Raw genomic sequence first — 20406 nt, forward strand, 5'->3', positions numbered from 1 at the left:
AGGTGAAGTCGGCGACCTAACAATAGTTAGTTATTTGTTTTTAGCAAAGACCGCGCGCGCCTAATATGTCCACGTCTGAGATAATAACCGTTAACGAGTTTTTTTATTTTTTTTTATTCACTAGGCTTACTTTTGATAGATTTTCAGAATGGCTTCGTATTTAGGTCATATTATAAGTATGACTTAATCTGCTATTATTATTATTATTATTATCATCATCATCATCATAGGTCTAAAAAACGTATAAGCACTTCAACCGGCCAACCCAAGATGGACAGACGCACACATCTCCCGGAGAGATGCGCGGGAAAAAAATAATGAAAAATAATGATAAAAACAAGACAATAAAAGAATAAAGCAACAAGAAATAATCAGAAATATTCCTTAATTACCAAAAAAGGAACCAGGCACTGAACCCGATCGGTCAGTGCATGACATTAATAGCAAGATTCTGATTTTTTTTTTTTTTCAACTCTTATGCGCCATTTCCGGGCAAGAAGGAAAGGCAGGCCGCGCATGCGCAGTTGTGGATCCTAACTCTACTTCTTGTGGATGGGAAAAAAAATATAAATAAATAATAAGTTGGGGGAGTGTTATGAAATGATGTGGACTCGTACGTTCACCTATATTCTTATTTTTATTTTTTTTCATGTCGTCGTAATTCTGCACCACATGGCTTGTAATTCCGCGGACTTCTCTCTCTCGCTATCTCTCTCTCTCTCTCTCACTGCGCATACGTGTTTTTTGTAATACATAACTATAAATGAATAAATAATAGGTCTATTTATCGATAAATCTGTTTTTTTTTATTCACTAGGCTTACTTTTGATAGATTTTCAGAATGGCTTCGTATTTAGGTCATATTATAAGTATGACTTAATCTGCTATTATTATTATTATTATTATTATTATTATCATCATCATCATCATAGGTCTAAAAAACGTATAAGCACTTCAACCGGCCAACCCAAGATGGACAGACGCACACATCTCCCGGAGAGATGCGCGGGAAAAAAATAATGAAAAATAATGATAAAAACAAGACAATAAAAGAATAAAGCAACAAGAAATAATCAGAAATATTCCTTAATTACCAAAAAAGGAACCAGGCACTGAACCCGATCGGTCAGTGCATGACATTAATAGCAAGATTCTGATTTTTTTTTTTTTCAACTCTTATGCGCCATTTCCGGGCAAGAAGGAAAGGCAGGCCGCGCATGCGCAGTTGTGGATCCTAACTCTACTTCTTGTGGATGGGAAAAAAATATAAATAAATAATAAGTTGGGGGAGTGTTATGAAATGATGTGGACTCGTACGTTCACCTATATTCTTATTTTTATTTTTTTTCATGTCGTCGTAATTCTGCACCACATGGCTTGTAATTCCGCGGACTTCTCTCTCTCGCTATCTCTCTCTCTCTCTCACTGCGCATACGTGTTTTTTGTAATACATAACTATAAATGAATAAATAATAGGTCTATTTATCGATAAATCTGTTTCTTGATGAATATATACGTATATTGATATATACATTGCAAACAACTTTCCCTCTCAATAAATAGACACTTTTATATTGCAATCTTGATAATGCAACAGAATATGTTTGATAGCTTCATTTTATCACGCTGAAGAGAGAGAGAGAGAGAGAGAGAGAGAGAGAGAGAGAGAGAGAGAGAGAGAGAGAGAGAGAGAGAGAGAGAGAGAGAGCTCCATATATACAAAAAAGAAAAAAAAAAAGCAACTACATAGAAAACACATCATACTCACTGATTGCCCAAAATTAACCCGCCCACAGGAAAGCCAAATGTGTTTCCTTTGCCAAAATAGCCTCCCACGCCCCGGGGCCACAAATTTGAGCGATTTACGGCCAATTATTGCCGTGTGGTTTGCTTAAAAAGTTTCTATTTTAACCCGGTATATGCATCCACTTCCTCCTCCTCCTCCTACTCCGAGGTGTTATAGTACTAAACATGGCGGGAGCCAAACGCGACGCCGTGTCTAGTACTATAAACCCATCGGGGATCAGAGTATACACTCATTTCCATATCGCGTTTTGGAAAAATCACATTTATAAATGATATCCTCGACCCAGTGAGTCCATCTGTCCCCTCTGGGATCTTAAGGGCGTTCCTAGACTAGACTCAGTTGGCCCTATGCCAGCAGATCTCTCGCTCTACGCCAACCCAAATTTCCGGGCTGCAAGCATGGCAATTTGATCGCAAAACAGACTGTGCCAATAACCTATACGCCTAAATGTCAACAACTACTATTAAAGGTTGTCCAGGTTACTAAAAGTATAGTAATTTTATTGCAACGAGGTTAAAGCTGTGCGAGAGACCTAGGCCTATATGTCAATTATTACCACAGGATGCAGTTACAGCAGCAGCTTTTAAAATAAAACCATTATATAATTCAACTACAGTACTAAAGGTTTAACCACTTTATAATAGAATGTCTTATCTCCCCAGCGAATATTAGACCTAATGCGAGCAATATAAACCCACACTTCCGAGCTACACGTACATAGGAATGACAGGAAAAAAAAAAAAAAAAAAAAAAAAAAAACGTGACGATAACCTAGACCTACAACAACAACTGTCTTCATCACAGGGTAAAGGTACCTACATACAGCGGCGTCCTTTAAAAAAACAGACAAAACCAGTAATGGTCGGTCGTAACTGTATTAAATCTGGGTTTCCTCTCTCTTACTCTCTTTTTTTATATGAATATCATTTCAGTCATTGTTCCACTGAGGTCACAGACGGAGGAGCTCTCATGACCTAAAATTATTAGGAGAGACATATCATCACCAGCATAGGGTCACCTTTAATCAATGTTTTTCCTTCCCTCTTTTTAAATAATTAATCACCCTTACACACACACACACACACACATATATATATATATATATATATATATATATATATATATAATATATAAAGCGAATACCATAGGAAAGTTATAGATAGGCTTGGATTTCTACCTATCATTTTCCTGTAGTATTCGCTTATTTACTAAAGTCACGTGCATCTAATATGATTTTAAGCATATATACTATATGTGTGTATATATATATATATATATATATATATATATATATATATATATATATATATCTATATATAATATAAATAAACAAAAGATTAATAAATTACTAAAACAAATCCCCCACCCCCCTCCCACCGCCATTTCTTCAGAAAGCTATATATACAGTTATTCCAGACAGTTCGAAGAAACCTTACGTAAGCCAATGCAGGGCCAAGAAACCGCTATGAACCGGAAAGAGAGAGAGAGAGAGAGAGAGAGAGAGAGAGAGAGAGAGAGAGAGAGAATTCCTTCCTCTGGCCCCCCCTGCCTGCTTGCTTGCCTGGCATTTAACGTCAAAAGAAAATTCCACTTTTGTAGGTCTTGGTACGGAGGCGTCTTGTGGTATGCGTCTAGACCTATATTCCAGATACAATCATCAATAATAACATGCGATATATCTCAACGTCAAACGGAATCAATGACCGAATCCTCATTACGAAACGTCAATATACATCATTTACAAACGTCGCTCTTGGGGGGGGGGAAAGCAACAAATAACCTTGCTTTCTCCAACTGACACAGACTTGCATATTGCTGACCGGTTCATACTGATCTGCCTGGAAGTGGCCAAGTCTGGTCCAATCTCCGGGTTGCTGTCGCTCATACAATTGCATGAGCATTTTTAAGCAATGGCGGGCCTAATTGCCTTTCCCTAACTGGAATGCAATGTAGATTCGAGAATGCAGGTCACTCGTTAGACTATGCAGTACATCGAGCTGAAATTTTTTTGAGGGAAAAGTTCGCCTTTTCGAGGTCAAGCTGACCTCCGCGGGCACGTCCAAGAGTTGGTGTCATGTTAACCTGTAATTTTCTTTCCTTTGTCTGTTTATGTTCGAATTTCTATCCTAGTCATGTTTTTTTCTGAAAATATACATTCTCTGCGACTTATTGATCTCAAAAACATGTCTCTCCTACACTGGATTTATCTCAAAATCTGTCTATAACGATACGCTCCATTAACCTGGCCAACATGGCAGTTTTGGCACCGACTTAGCAGTTCATTTCTTGCAAATTGTATACTGCCATCTCATTTTCGTTATGTTTAAACCGGGCAGACATTGCTAAATGCTGTTCCTGGTTCCTCGGTGTGGACCTCTGGACCCTCCCCATCCAACAAACAAAAGAAGCAATGTTCCGTAAGAACTGCACGTTTAAACTATTGCTAGGCCTATATTTTGGGAAAAGTGGTAGGCCTGCAAGTTTGTTTCATGAATATCTTATAAAGTATCACTGTAATTTCGAGGTCAAAAGGCTAAGAATGTTGAGGTGTGCACATCTTTCTATAAACATACAAGCTGCGGAGTCGTATAGGAGCCTATACCGAGAATTTTTAACCAATATAACCCAGGCCCAATTACGCTGTATAATGAACTCTTTCTAAACTAGAGTAAGATACAGTACAAACTAGAAGTTTTACCGACATTCTACAAACTTTAGACTAAAGACTAGGACTCTCGTATAAAATTATAAACCAGTTGTAAATGGAGACCGATCCTCTACTACAGTAACTCTTGCAATAGATTATAACAGATAGGTCTAATTTGCAACCAGTATATCCTTCCAATAACCCCCTTCCCCCTCCCCCAAAATCATAAAACACTATATAGGTCTATGGCATGTTCATGTTCCCGGGAAGGGTAAATATATAAGTGCTACTTTACATATCCGATATTTCCTTTGGATTTCACTGGGACTTATTCTCTCTCTCTCTCTCTCTCTCTCTCTCTCTCTCTCTCTCTCTCTCTCTCTCTCTCTCTCTCTCTCTCTCTCTCTCTCTCTCTCTCTCCTTTCCACTTTTTCCATTTGAATAATAATAATAATAATAATAATAATAATAATAATAATAATAATAATAATACATTCGGCTAAACCTTATACTTTAACCCCACAAAAAAATAAATAATAATAAAATAAATAAATAAACGAAGCCTGTGCATAAGGATTATTTGGTTGGGCCAACCTGACGTTTCCTTCAAATCGGGTATAATACAGTATATTAAGCCGATGCAATATACCGCAACGCATTGCAATCTCCTTGCAATTAATCAGCTCTATCGCGACTTGTACTACCATATTCATCAAGAAAAAAGGTCGTACTTTAAGATAGACCGTGCATAATCTACTGATCAAAATCACTAGGCCTATGTATTTTCAATGGTCAGTGTACGTCGCCTCGTTCGTATATGGTTTCCACTATACGAACGAGGCGACGTACACTGACCATTGAAAATACATAGGCCTAGTGATTTTGATCAGTAGATTATGCCACGGTCTATCTTAAGTACGACCTTTTTTCTTGATGAATATGGTAGTACAATCTGCTTGCAAGCAGCCATATCGTGACTCGTACTATAATTCCTATCAAGCAAAACGGTCGCAATTTAAGATACCAACTAAGCCTATGTACGTATTTTCAATGGTCAGTGTACGTCGTCTCGTTCGTATATGGTTTCCACTCTATTATTATTATGGAACGTTTTGCAATTTGCTTGCAAGTAGCCATATCGTGACTCGTACTACCATATTTATCAAGCAAAATGGTCGTACTTTAAGATAGACCGTACATAATAATCTACTGACCAAATTCATTAGGCCTATGTATTTTCAATGGCCAATATACGCTGTCTCGTCCGTATCGTTTCCACTCTATTATTAGCATATTATTATTGTTGTTGGCTTAGCTGCAATAATGGCCTCCTGGCCACTGCAGCTTACCATGTTTAGCGGAAGTGGAATATGGTCTGTATAGCCGGATGCCGTTACGTAAGTTTCCCATGGAAACTGAGGCCAACCTCATTACCATAAACCATCCGGTGGGACTATATACGTATTAGTAGACGCTTCGTCAACGCGCTCAGAATATATTAATATAATATTTTATCGACTCATTTTGACAATTATGATGTATTCGTAAATAAAAAATATAAAAAAAAAAATCCATCACGTGGAGCGAAATAAAATAAAGGTCTTTGCTCTTCTAATGATTCAACATCGACCTGCCGAATTTAAGCTCAAACACTATCAGTTTTATGATGTTTTCATTTCTTAATTTGTCGGTAAGGAACTGAATACAAAATTTAGGCCAGAGGCCAAGCACTGGGACCTATGCGGTCATTCAGTGCTGGAAAGGAAAATTATGAGTAGGTAGGTTTGAAAGGTGTAACAGGAGGAAAACCTTCCAAGTGCACATAATTGTCAAGAGAGGATGGATAGCAAGAGAGAAGGAAGATAATATGAAAGGAGGTACAGTAAAGGGAATGAAAGGGGTTGCAGCTCGGGGCCGAAGGGACGCTGCACAGAACATTTAGTAATGCCCATATTGCACCCCGTGAGGTGCACTGACGGCATTAATCCTCTACGGAGACTTCATGAATTCTCGTTGGGCATACACCAATAATCCTAAAATTAACTCTCTCTCTCTCTCTCTCTCTCTCAGGGAGGAGAGAGGTGGCCGTGGGGGACGGGGTGGGCGGGGGGGGGAGAGACTACCGTCACCCACAAAGCAGTCTCCTCCATCTCATTACAGCCGGGCTCATCCAAACGCTTCACAGATACCGTTATTAAGGGTACAAACGTCTTTTGAATGCGTATGAACATCGGCCAATCAAAATTCAAAGAGTATAAACAAGTGACTAGCGATGCGCGCCTATACACCGCAAACACCTATACTGAGAGAGAGAGAGAGAGAGAGAGAGAGAGAGAGAGAGAGAGAGAGAGAGTAATCGCGCCTCGAACGCGAAGAATAACTTTCCTCAAAATCGCGAGAGAAAATAATGCACTATGACCATGATAACGGTTGCAGAGAAATCGAATCCTTTGTCTCGAGCTTACGGAGGAAGCAAGTTGCCTCTGGCGTCTCTCTTTTGTTTCCTCAGCCTTTACAGATGGAGGGAAGAATAAATATGGCACGAGTGAAAACAGCAAAGAAGCGCTAATATAATCGATGGAGTGTGACTCATCAAGTGAGCCTACTTAACCACAGAGATATTTGCAACCATTTTCCAGTTCTGGCATTTGCTATCGTTATGTCTACTCTCTCTCTCTCTCTCTCTCTCTCTCACACACACACACACACATTTTCTCCAAGATTGGAGCCAATCCCTACTCTTTCTTCAGTGATCATATGTAGGCCTAAACATTTGAGGTACAACAAACATTAAAATTAATCATTTTACACCCATATTATAGCAGTAAAGTTAAGTACTTTCATACTACTTTTAAACTAGTACTTCGATTTCTACGTAACTATAGTACAGCAGAATCTGGTGACCCGGCAGTATTTCTTACAAATTCACTTCCGATAAATGTGCTAAGTCATTCCCGGGTCAATCGCAGTAAAAAATAAACCAATGTCTAATATGACTCGTCTTGTGCCTTGGAAATTAATCTAATATATCTAATATGACTCCTCCTGCTTAAAAATTATTGTCATTAAAAACGCTCAGCATATGTAGGGCGGAGAAACTCTGGCGAGATAAAATCTGAGCGCGGGAAGGCGAAGTTATTATTATTCTTTTTTCTCATATGCGCTGTCTGGAGGAAAAACAATTTCGAAATTAGACCAATACGCTATAATTCCGTCTACAACGATGAAAACCATCACTTATCGTCAAGAACAATAATGATAGTTATCCATATGATCATCATTAGTACTTGGGTATTTTTCATATTTATAACACGAAAGCTATGCGATATTTCGTTTAGCATTTTTACCATTAGCTATTGAAAAAGAAACCCACAAAATTACTGCGTAAAACGTGTTTACTTATAAGTATTTACATTTTATTTTACATATAAAATGTAAATGCTTATAAGTAAACACGTTATACACGGTGATTTCGTGGATTTCTTTTTCAATCTTAAGAAAAAAACAAAGAAGTTTTTGTTTGGTTCATTAGTACTATTATTATTACTTGTCGCGCCTAGAACACGAAACCTAGACAATATTTTCCTTAACAGTATTATCATCATTGGTAGTATTTTTCATACTCGAAAACGAAACCTACGCAGTAGTAGTAGTAGTAGTAGTGGTAAGATGAATAACAACTTACCTTTGAAACTGTTTATATCCTCATCATATCTCAAAACTTGGCTATCGAATCATCATAAGACATTCCTTCAGATCTGCACACCTGCCTGCCTTTCTTTCTGCTGTCACTCATCATCTCCCGACCAGAAAGCTGTGGAGCAGAGGAAATGACACAGTCAGGAAGGTTTCCGTCATTTCTGACCTTTCATATGTAGGCTAAACATCTAGTCTCGCTTCCTGTCTCTTTTTACAAAAGGGAAGTGTGGTTACTGAATGAGAATGAGAAAAAAGGTTCAGGCAGGCTGCTGATTTTAATCACATGGAAAGAATGGAGGTCAAACGTTGAATAAGCTTGTGTTAAAATGGGAAGTGAAAGAATATTTTGGAAAAGAAGCCATTATTAATATCTAGAAACCGTGAGGGTGTAGTACCAGGTAGTGACTGGCATGAATATGATATATATGGGGTTTGACGCGCTGTTGATGAGTAGTTAAATATATGTTTGTTTGTATGATGTTTTTACATTGAATGGAACTAGTGGTCATTCAGCAACGGGACCAATGGCTTTACGTGACTTCTGAACCACGTCTAGTAGTTGTATAAGGCAACTATTTTCTGATCAATAGGTAAAAGGGTCACACACCATCCAAAAACATGAGGTGGTGGGCAATTGGTCAAGGAGAAACCTGAGTAAGCACAGAATATGAAGGGATAGTCTTGGTTTCAGTAAACTATTCAGTACCTACAAAAAACCACTTGGAATTTTACCCCAATATTTAGTAAATGAACATCAGCTTTTTGTCCTCTTCTCCCTTCTATGGTTCTTTAATTTAGTCAATCCACACCCCCTCCACTTCAAACTATATCCACAATTGAGGGGAACAAAAAGAAAAAGGTACCCAACTTCAAATAATCAAGAACCTGACATTTCTTAACCTATACTAAAGTTCATAGAAAATCTCAAAAATCTCATTTAACAATCCTTGATATGGATAGAAGATAAAATTTAGGCCAAAGACTTAGTGCTGGAACGCACAAGGTCATTCAGCATTGAAAAGGGAACCGAGAGTAGGGGAGATTTGAAAAGTGTATCCGGGGGAAACTTTACATTTGCACTATGAAACAGTTGTTAGATTAGAGTAGAAAGTAAGATGGAAGAAAGAGAAAATGAACATAGGTAAAGTAAAAGGGATGAAAGGGGTTGTGTTTAGGGACTGAAGAACCTTAAGTAACGCCTACTTCAGTGTCTACCTACAGCTTGTGGCTCTACACATCTCTGCAGTGCCTTGTATCTTGCAGTTTACTTTTTGCTTCAATATCCTTTTCTGTATGGGGCCGGTTTTCTGCTTTTTCATCTACGGTTAAAGGATAGTTTATAATAATAATAATGAAATCTTTATAGTTAACACACTACAAATGTAACTGATCATTAACAAAGAACATGTCACCATTACACTGTTCACGGACACATTTCAAAAAACCTGTTTGTACCGTTTTGTCAACTCATGCTGCAATTGTACCCACTGATGCCATGTGCATTGTGGTTTGTTCTGTCCAAGAAAAGCAATCCGGTGACTCAAGGTCATTCACAAAAGCCCAATTGTGTTACTATTTATAGTTTCATTTGTTACCTTTATCTGTGTTTACCTTTTCACTCATACCATGCTTACTAGATATGTTAATTTTTCTCTAATTTGTTGACACTTTTATAGTACCACTAGTATCCTTCTATTTATATACTGTAATTGCTTTATTTTTCTTTGTCTTTTTACTATCTCAGTTTTCTTAACCTATTTGTGTACTGAGTACTACTTTTCAATATATTGTACCTACCATTTTTAGTGTTTTTACAATGAATAATTTTCAATACATCTAAATTTTCCTCTCCCATTACTTTCCAAACACAAGCTGACTACAACATTTTGCAGACGCTCATATCCAAAAAAGATCACTGCACATACTCTCTAGCTTCATAAACTTTTCAACCAAATTCTCTAGGGGCTCTAAAGAGATACCTTTACTGAAGTCTGCCTTTACTGTAAACTTACACTTATTACTTTAATCAAAATGACTGGTCTGGACTTCTCATTAAATTCTAGCGCAAAATGCAGCCTAAAATGTTTAGAAATCACGAAAATTTTCCCCCTATTCATATTTGCATTCAGATTCCTCATGCAATATTACAAGTAACCAAGTTAAAACATGCATCACTGCATTTTTTGTATTATTGCATACCATTTCTTAAGATGATGCACAACAAATGTAAACAGCACAGTACTAACAAATGTAAACAAACAGTACTGAGTGAAAATAGCAATAGGTTAAATAAAAACCTTAGTCAAAATTTGGATCCTTTTAATGGTACGTACTATACAATATACCTAATTTTATAAAGAGAGAGAGTGAAAATATACTTTCTTATCCCACCCACAAGTTGCGAGGGTATCTGTATCCTTCCATGCCATACCACGGACAAAGTCTGAGTGTCTGTCATCTTCATACCTATTATGAGAAAAATATAAAAATAAAATGTTACACTCCAGAAAAAGAAGTCGAGTACATTACTATAACTAGCTTCTTCATTGGTGTTCCTTCAATATCATGCCTATTGAGAGAGAGAGAGAGAGAGAGAGAGAGAGAGAGAGAGAGAGAGAGAGAGAGAGAGAGAGAGAGAGAATCAGTCAGTGTCACCACCTTCATGTAGAGTAATGGAAAATGCCACAAAAGACGAAAGCAGCAAGAAAATCAGGAAGTTCCATCCAAACTCATGCCAAGGGTAACTCATTCAACGCCTTATGTAAACTCGACAAGAAAACTGAAGATACAGTTTTCATTAGCTTTCGTTCATCGAATTTCCCATTTGTTTTTACTGAAAAGACATAATATCGCTAAATTTAATCTAGAATATGAAAATACACTGCAAATTATATCATATTAGTTAAAACTGCAAAACAAAACCGTTCAGATACTTAAAAACACGATATATGTCCGAAGTAATTGGAATTTCTCAGATGGATTCGTTCATAGAGATCTGGTAGATAGAATGTGAATTTCTGATTGTAGTACTATGTATCACGACGACAATATATACTCGTTTTCCTTCATGAACGGGGATATTATTGTATCATTGTAAATGGTGAATGCAATCATTTTTAGCTTCTACAAACTCATGTATGTATTCCAAAACGTTTAATGTTAGCTGACGTCAATGGCAGCCAATGTTGCTAAGGCTAAGGTAGGTTGAGCAAATCTAGCATTTTCTATGATGTGGAGGAGCCCTAGAACTTCGAGCAGGAAAGCGCAAGTCACTGGATACTGGCTTACGTAACGGATTTCACACTGATTACTTTGACGTTGACATGGGTCGAATGCTAGTTGCTGTTTACAAATCTACCGTCATTAAACATAAATCTTTATCAAGGTTAAAGTAGCATGTCAGCTCAAAGATTTTCTGGCTATATGCTCCCATTACAAAGCAGTTCGTAGTAGCCTACACCCCTACACGACTGCATTTCTTTACTGCGAGGCTGAAAGATCTCCCAACACATCAGCATTATTTACACGATATAAAACTTTAATTGCCTGTGCAATACATGTTGAGTTATTTGTGGTAATAACTATTTTTACTTAACACAGCTTTTTTCGGGAATGATTTGAGGATGAAACCCGATTTTCAAAAGTACAGATTATATCAAGAGAGCAAGAATGACCGCAGCCTGTGTCTAAAATTTTCCACGTCTTTTTACAATCTTTGAATGTTATGGCAACTGTTGAATGAAATAAAGATTATGGTATGAATTTCTTAGAGAATTGACTTGAACATTCTGATCCTTCAAATTTTATCTAGCATAGTGCAGCACGATCTTGGCAGTCATATCACCCCGTTTCCCAGGTATCTGTGCACCGACTCACCGCTCTTTCTTCTGCTTTTCCCCGTCACAAGTCCGTCACCAATTATCTATAATTTCTCTCTCTCTCTCTTTTAAAACACATTTGAAAAAATATTATCACTCAATCTTTCAAAGAAAATCTGATTAATTAAGTATCTCTACAGATAGGCCTATGCTTGTGCTCTCTCTCTCTCTCTCTCTCTCTCTCTCTCTTTTAAAACACATTTGAAAAAATATTATCACTCAATCTTTCAAAGTAAATATAATGAATTTAGTATCTCTATAGTGCCTATGCTTGCTTGTCTCTCTCTCTCTCTCTCTCTCTCTCTCTCTCTCTCTCTCCCTACTTTTGAAACATTTGAAAAAAATATTGTCACTTAATCTCTCAAAGTAAATATAATGAATTAAGTATCTCTATCGATAGGCGTATGCTTGTGCGCTCTCTCTATATCGTCATAATATTTCATTCTTTACTGTATTGTTCCTCACGATTTCCACAAGTACTGGCCAAATTTTAAAACACTTTCTCTCCTTGTTTAAGATCCGTCTTCAATTACGCATGAATGTTACGTCAGTTTAGTGTCAAACATTACTTATAAATAAGGTTTCACAGTAGGTTTTAAAAATGGATGATCGATATTCTACCCTGAACTGACGTTACCAAACCAACATTAACGAATAATATAGAGCCTGTTTCTACATTCAAGTATAAATTAGTAAAGGACCTCTACAGAATCTTTATGGTGTAAAGTTAATCGTTGCAAAAAATGCTACGATTTTGAAGCTCCGCCCCCTTTCTAGAGTTGCCAGGTGTGGCATTATTGAACACTATATGTCCGAAGATTTAAAAAAACTGTATCTTAACATTCCTTGCCGAGTGTACACTCGGCAAGGAAAGTTAAGATACAGTTTTTTAAAATCTTCGGACATATATTGTTCAATAATGGCACACCTGGCAACTCTTGAAAGGGGGCGGAGCTTCAAAATCACAGCGTCAGTTCAGGGTAGAATATCAATCATTCTTTTTTAAAACCTACTGTGAAACCTTACTTATAAGTAATGTTTGACACTAAACTGGCGTAAAATTCATACGTAATTAAAGACGGATCTGAAACAATGAGAGAAAAGGGTTTTAAAACTTGGGCAGTACTTGTGGAAATCATGAGGAACAATACGATAAAGAATGAAATATTATGACAATAGAGAGCGAGCGCGCATGCACAGGCCTATCGATAGAGATACTTAATTAATTATATTTACTTTGAGAGATCAAGTGATAATATTTTTTCAAATGTTTCAAAGTGAGAGAGAGAGAGAGAGAGAGAGAGAGAGAGAGAGAGAGAGAGAGAGAGAGAGAGAGAGAGAGAGAGAGCATAAGCCTATCTATAGAGATACATAATTCATTATATTTACTTTGAGAGATTGAGTGATAATATTTTTTCAAATGTGTTTAGAGAGAGAGAGAGAGAGAGAGAGAGAGAGAGAGAGAGAGAGAGAGAGAGAGAGAGAGAGAGAGAGAGCAAAATCTGCTCATGTGAAAGCTTAGGCCTATTTATAACTACTTAATTTCATTATATTTTCTTTGGGAGATTGAGTGGTAATATATATATTTTTAAAGTATGTTTTAGAAGTGGAGAGAGAGAGAGAGAGAGAGAGAGAGAGAGAGAGAGAGAGAGATAGAGAGAGAGAGAGAGAGAATTATAGTACTGGTGACGGACTTGTAACGGGGGAAAGGCAGAGGAAAATATAATGAATTAAGTATCTCTATCGATAGGCCTATGCTTGCGCGATGTGATATGACTGCCATGAATGCGCTGCACTGCTAGATAAAATTTGAAGGATCATAATATTCAAGTTAATTCTCTAAGAAATTCATACCCTAATCTTAATTACATTCGACAGTTGGCGTAGCATTCAGAAATTGTAAAAAGCCTTGGAAAATTTTAGATAGGGTGCGGTCATTCTTGCTCTCTTGATATAGTCTTTACTTTTGAAAATCGGGTTTCATCCACAAATCATTCACGAAAAAATGTGTGTTAAGTAAAAATATTTATTACCACAAATAACTCAATATGTATTGCACAGGCAATTAAAGTTTTATATCGTGGGAGATCTTTCAGCCTCACGGCAAAGAAATGCAGTCGTGTAGGGCTGTAGGCTACTACGAACTGCTTTGTAATGGAAGCATATAGCCAGACAATCTTTGAGCTGACATACTACTTTAACCTTGATTAAGATTTATGTTTAAAGACTGTAGCTTTGTAAACAACTACGTACTGGCATTCAATCCATGTCAACATCAAAGTAATCAAAGTGTGAAATCCGTTACGTTAGCCAGTATCCAGTGACTTGCGCTTTCCCGCTTGAGTTCTAAGGCTCCTTCTCACATCATAGAAAACGCTCTTGCGGATGCAACTAGATTTGTTCATCCTACCTTAGCCGTTGCAACATTGAGTGCCATTGACGTCAGCTAACTTTAATCGCTTTGGCATACAAACAGTTTGTAGAAACTAAAATAATTGCATTCACCACTTACGATGATGTAATATATCCCCGTTCATTAAGCAAAACGAGTATATTGTTGTCGTGATACATAGTACTAAAATCAGAAATTCGCATTCTATCTACCAGATCTCTATGAACGAATTCACCTGAGAAATTCCAATTACTTTGGACATTTATCGTGTTTTTAAGTATCTGAACGGTTTTGTTTTGCAGTTTTAACTTATATGATATAATTTGCAGCATATTTTCATATTCTTGAGTAAATTTAGCGATATTATGTCTTTTCGGTAAAAACAAATGGGAAATTGGATGAACGAAAGCTAAAGAAAACTGTATCTTCAGTTTTCTTGTCGAGTGTACAAGCAAACTCAAATCTAATATGTACAACTTTCTTAGATTGTCTTACCATATTTATTTTTAAAATTCTCTGTTATAATTCTTTCTTTATTTCTGTACACACAACTCTGTATACACAACTCTACATGTGGCCTCGGGATGCAGAATGTTTTTGAAACCACACAAGTGACAGTAACGCAGTATCATATATATATATATATATATATATATATATAGATATTATAGTATATATATACATATATGATCTACTGTAAAGGAGGACACGGATCAAAAAGCAATTACACCAAAATATCCTCATTATCAAGTACTTCCACAAGATCAGCAAGTCACATTTCTGCTCGCTTAAGGTGACCTAAAGGATCTGCTCCTGAATGGACAGTGAAAACTGGACAAGGATAAAGTTCAGGTTTGGACAACAAAGTGGAATGTGACTGATGGGAATGTATGAAGGGTATGGCAGAGAGCAACGATACTACAGCCAATGGAATGTTGCAAAGAATTCTGTACCATAAAAGACACTGTCACCCCTCAGTAACTGTCAGATGCAGCAAGCTTAACATTATCTACAGTATTTACTACAAATGGAAGTACATCTGTATAATCTTTCAACAGTGAAAAGATATCTAGTTTTCAACACTATGATTTACAAATACTGTAAATGTTTAAGTCAAAGTCCAGGCACTCTAGCCAAGAATGACACTCAGCACTTATATTTATGTTCAGGAAAGCATGAAGAAGAAGAGGAAGAGAAATAAGACCTAAATTAGCATTACCACTAACACAAAAAGAAACATTGGTTTTACTTGGCTTTCAGGGAATGACAACACTGCCTTCAACTACTGGTAAAACTCAAATATTCCAAGAAAGAAAAAAAAGATTAAGTAACATTTTAGTTTTCAAGAAATAATATCAGGTTATTTTGTATGTCATAAGAGAAATGATGAAGGAATGTTTACATCAGCTATTTCTATTCACAGATTCCACAAAATACCTATGAGATAGTGTAGACCACTTCATCAGGTTTAGGCTTTGCCTCAATTATAAAACTAAATTGGCATTAAGTGCCATTAACTTTTCATTCAAAATACAGTAGTACATGAAATCATTACTGATATAAGAACAAACCTTTGGAGGCACTATGTGTAAGACAATTAAATAATTAAATATAAGGTATAATGTAAAACATCAAACAAACACTACAATTCCACTCACCTGGTCTTCAGTGTGTCTTGCACATCAACTACCAACACTTTGCTATCATCTGCACACACTGCAATCAAGTTGGGCCTGAAATTTCAACAGAATACATTTAAAATTACCTTGCATGGAAGACAAATTTTGTTCTGACATTACTACTACTGTCAAATATTTTCCTTTTAGTTATCCATTCTGAAGATTCGTGGAATAAAATATGATCAGAAAGGGAATCCAATAAAGCACAGTTCTCCAGTGCACAGGTACAAGAGCTTTACAATGGAGTCAACAGCCACAAAAATAAATTATAACTGTAAGTAAAAATGTACAGGCCGCAGTGGAAATCATGTATTTTTTACTCTTTCTTATAACAAAAATACAGTAACCTAGCCCTTATAAAAAATTTTTATACACTGCAATAGTTGCTAAATAATGCTAATCATTATTTGGTAGTTTAACCACCACATGCAGTGGTGCAATGCTCTCTCTATGCATTAAATATTCTAAAACAATCAAGTTGAGTGCCAAGTAAATGGGACAGCAATAAATGCCAATTTCAACGAAAGTTCGTTACAGTAGTTTCCCAAAGGACAGGTATAATAATGACTCTTGAAGAATAAAACCATAGAATAATCTAACATATGCAGCGGCTGGTAAAAATAAAGGCGTCTTCATTTTAACAAATCAAAGCAAATGGCACATTATAATAATGAATTATCATCAAAGTTCAGAACAATGTCATCAAAGTTCAGAACAATGTCAATCTCATTACCAAGATTTTAAAAACTCACCTACATTTTTGTCCGTTTCCTAAAACAAAACTTTTGAACTTCAACTCACCTAAATGGGTTTTCAGACATTCTGAAAATCGGGCGGTCAAAACCATTCAATGAAAACAGACTTTCGTTCAGATTGCCCGTGCTACGCAGTAAGAGGGCTCCGTTTTGAGTTCCGACAACATAATTGTCCATACCTGGACCTGGAGTCCACACAACACTTTCTGGTTTACTATCCCAGTCACGGTACACACCTGAAGAGAAAGGACAAATACTAATCAAGAAAAGACCATTACAGTGGGCCCCCAGTGTTCGTTCGCGTTCTCTGGGTTTGTGCGCGAACCCACGCATTCACAGATTTCTCTCTGGAACATTTCCCCCCATCATTCACGGAAAATATGCCTATTCGCAGTATTTTTCTATGAGAAATATCCACAAATTCCTGTTTTCTTTTTGTCAATTTCATCTTAAAATGCACTTTTTGTGATGCTATTAAAAAAACCATGTATGAAAATTTTTAGTGGGTTTTTCTTGAGTTTTAATTAACAAAATTGGAGGTTTTAAGCATTTTTATCCCTCTTACGCCGATTGGACGTATTAAACATCGAGTCAAGATGTCTCCCGTATGCCGATTGGACGTATCATACGTCGGCTCAAAAAAAGTTTTTTTAAAAATTTGCGGAAAAATACTTATAGGCCTACCAGTCGAAAACTTTTGAATCACGCGCCTTGGGGGATGGTGGGAGTTCACGGATCAAGGCGTTGTTTTGTTTACAATCGCTACGCAGGCGCGCAACCGCGAATTTCTTTCTTATCGCACTAAAAAGTATCAGTGACACATCTCAAAAATTATTTTGTCACTTTGACATAATTTTTGCACCATTTTAAATTATCCTTTACATGAAGTATTATATATGAAAATGTGCGCAATTTCATGTACAATACAACAAAAAAACTACTCATGATTGTAGCTTTTATTAGTTTTGAAATATTTTCATATAAATAACGATAAGTGCAAAAATTTTAACCTTTGGTCAACTTTGACTCTACCGAAATGGTCGAGAAATGCAATTGTAAGCTAAAATTCTTATATTATGTAATATTGAATCATTTGCCTTCATTTTGCAACAAATTGGACGTCTCTAGCACAATATTTAGATTTATGGTGAATTTATGAAAAAACTTTTTCCTTACGTTCGTGCGATAACTCTTCCGATAAATTTTTTCGTGCGATTGTCATAATGTTTGCACCCTTTTAAATTTGCTGTTACATAAAGTTTTATATATGGAAATGTGCGCAATTTCATGCACAATACAACAAAAAACAACCCATGGTTGTAGCTTTTATCAGTTTCGAAATATTTTCATATAAATAACGTTGAGTGCAAAAATTTCAACTTTCGGTCAACTTTGACTCTACCGAAATGGTCGAAAAACGCAATTGTAAGCTAAAACTCTTATATTCTAGTAATATTCAATCATTTACCTTAATTTTCCAATGACTTGGAAGTCTCTAGCACAATATTTCGATTTATGGTGAATTTATATATATACATTTTCCTTACGTCCGCGCGGTAACTCTTCCGAAAAAATCAGAATTTTTTTTGTGCGATTGTCGAAATGTTTGCACCATTTAAAATTAGCTGTTACATAAAGTTTTATATATGAAAATGTGCGCAATTTCATGTAGAATACAACTAAAAATGATTGAAGGTTGTAGTTTTTCTCTTTTTTCAAAATATTTGCATATAAATCACAATAAATAGAAAAAAAATCACGTTCGGTCAACTTTGACTCTACCGAAATAGTTGAAAAACGCAATTGTAAGCTAAAACTCTTACGGCCTAGTAATATTCCGTCATTTTTCTTCATTTTGAAACAAATTTTAAGTCTCTAGAACAATATTGTGATTTATGGTGAATTTTTGAAAAATATATTTACCTTCACTCCGCGTGCCGATTCGCGGCCGCAAGTCTCCGAAATACGTACATCGCATTATCCTAATATTTGCTCCTTTTCATATTAGCCGTTTTATAGAGATTCATATATCAAAATGTGTGCAAATTCAGGAAAAATACAATAAAAAATAAGTGAAGGTTGTAGCTTTTTCCATCTCCGAAATATGTGCATATAAACAAAAATATATATAAAAATTTAGGCATTCGGTCAAATTTAACTCGTCCGAAATGGTCGAAATCTGCAATTCTAATCTAAAACTCTTACGTTATCGTAATATTAAATCATTTGTCTTAATTTTGAAACAAATTGGAAGTCTCTAGAACAATATTTAGAATTACGGTGAATTTCTGAAAATAACATTTTTTTACGTCCGCGCGTTACGAATTCGTTCATCATTTTGTGATAATATTTTTCCGGGGTTGCTTTTATTGTTTTACTATGTATTATATATCAAAATGATTGAAATTTAGTGTACAATACAACGAAAAAAAAAGTAACTCGTTAGCTTTGACCGTTTTTTGCACAGCATGATTTGAATACAATTATCTATGAATTTTTCTTTTTTCGCTACCATATCTCGCATTATTTACATATGATAATATCATTTTCATTTCTGATGATTGCATACTAAACTTCAGGCAATGACAAAAAAATGAGCCAAAAATGAACTCTTAATCTTTAAAATAAGAGCGCTGTGATTTTTTGAAAAAAATATTTTTTCTGCTTCCGCGCTCACTCCAAACCGGCGCCGGCATACAGGAGAGGTTTTGATTTTTAGGGCTTCGGCGTTAAGAGGGTTATAGAGGTTCCAACTATTCGCGGGTTCTAACTATTTGTAAGGGGATCTGGTACGCATCCCACCACAGTACGTACTTTTGTATCAAATTATACAAAATTTTAATTTGCTCTACCTTAACCTTTTTATTTCAAGCCTAATTTAGATAATGGTATTAGGATGCCCATGATAAGCAAAGGAAATATTGCACAAACAATAGTATTTACTTCAAAAACACTTACATGATGCTGGTCTCAAACACCGAAGATCCCAAAGGAGGACATTGCCATCCATACCAGTTGAGAGGAAAATCTGGTCGTTGGAGGGATGAGGAGCTACGCTTGTCACCGGCTGCGAATGCGCAACTGAAAACAGTCTCACTACTCTGTATCCTTCACTGTCCCATAATCTGATACTGCAATACATCAAAGATAATGGTTACTCATGCAATTGGCTATGCATTGCATTTAACATCATTCAGTAGTATAACCTGGCCACATGGTCAAAACACAAGACTTACTAGCAGGTGTAATAAAAAAGGGATCAAAATTTAGGATGTATAGGGCTGTACCTGACAATATAAAATACAACAAATCAACAGAAAGCAAGATACAGTAATGTATCTGAAGATCAAAGGGACACATATAGAACCTTTTGGTATAGTCACATTTTTAAGACAAACTTTTATCAGTAATCAGGAAAAATGGGGATGACTGTATCGGGCCTAAATGCTCTGTGGATTATTCTCAAGAATTTGTACTGGAGGTATGTCTATTTTGCTTCCTCCCCTAATTAAACATTCGCTTTTTTAGAGTAATTGTCCACGCCAAGCC

General features: G+C 36.2%; 2 protein-coding genes across 2 annotated transcripts in view; both read right to left on the bottom strand.

Annotated features, from left to right (window-relative positions):
• LOC135198658 (arylsulfatase B-like) overlaps window positions 1-8271 on the bottom strand; it is a 38616-nt gene extending 30345 nt beyond the window's left edge. The window contains exon 1 of the mRNA XM_064226450.1: window positions 8140-8271. The gene's annotated coding sequence lies outside the window, so the exon portion shown is untranslated. The remainder of the gene's footprint in view (window positions 1-8139) is intronic.
• A 2184-nt stretch (window positions 8272-10455) lies between these two features.
• The window catches only part of LOC135198660 (methylosome protein WDR77-like), a 46939-nt gene continuing 36988 nt past the window's right edge, over window positions 10456-20406 (bottom strand). Inside the window, exons 5-8 of the mRNA XM_064226451.1 lie at window positions 19816-19988; window positions 16904-17093; window positions 16082-16156; window positions 10456-10619 (exon numbers count right to left, since the gene is read on the bottom strand). Of these exons, the coding sequence (XP_064082521.1) occupies window positions 10505-10619; window positions 16082-16156; window positions 16904-17093; window positions 19816-19988 (553 nt within the window). The 3' untranslated portion in view covers window positions 10456-10504. The remainder of the gene's footprint in view (window positions 10620-16081; window positions 16157-16903; window positions 17094-19815; window positions 19989-20406) is intronic.

Source organism: Macrobrachium nipponense, chromosome 22 (genome assembly GCF_015104395.2).
Source record: "Macrobrachium nipponense isolate FS-2020 chromosome 22, ASM1510439v2, whole genome shotgun sequence".
NCBI classification, from domain to species: Eukaryota; Metazoa; Arthropoda; class Malacostraca; order Decapoda; family Palaemonidae; genus Macrobrachium; species Macrobrachium nipponense.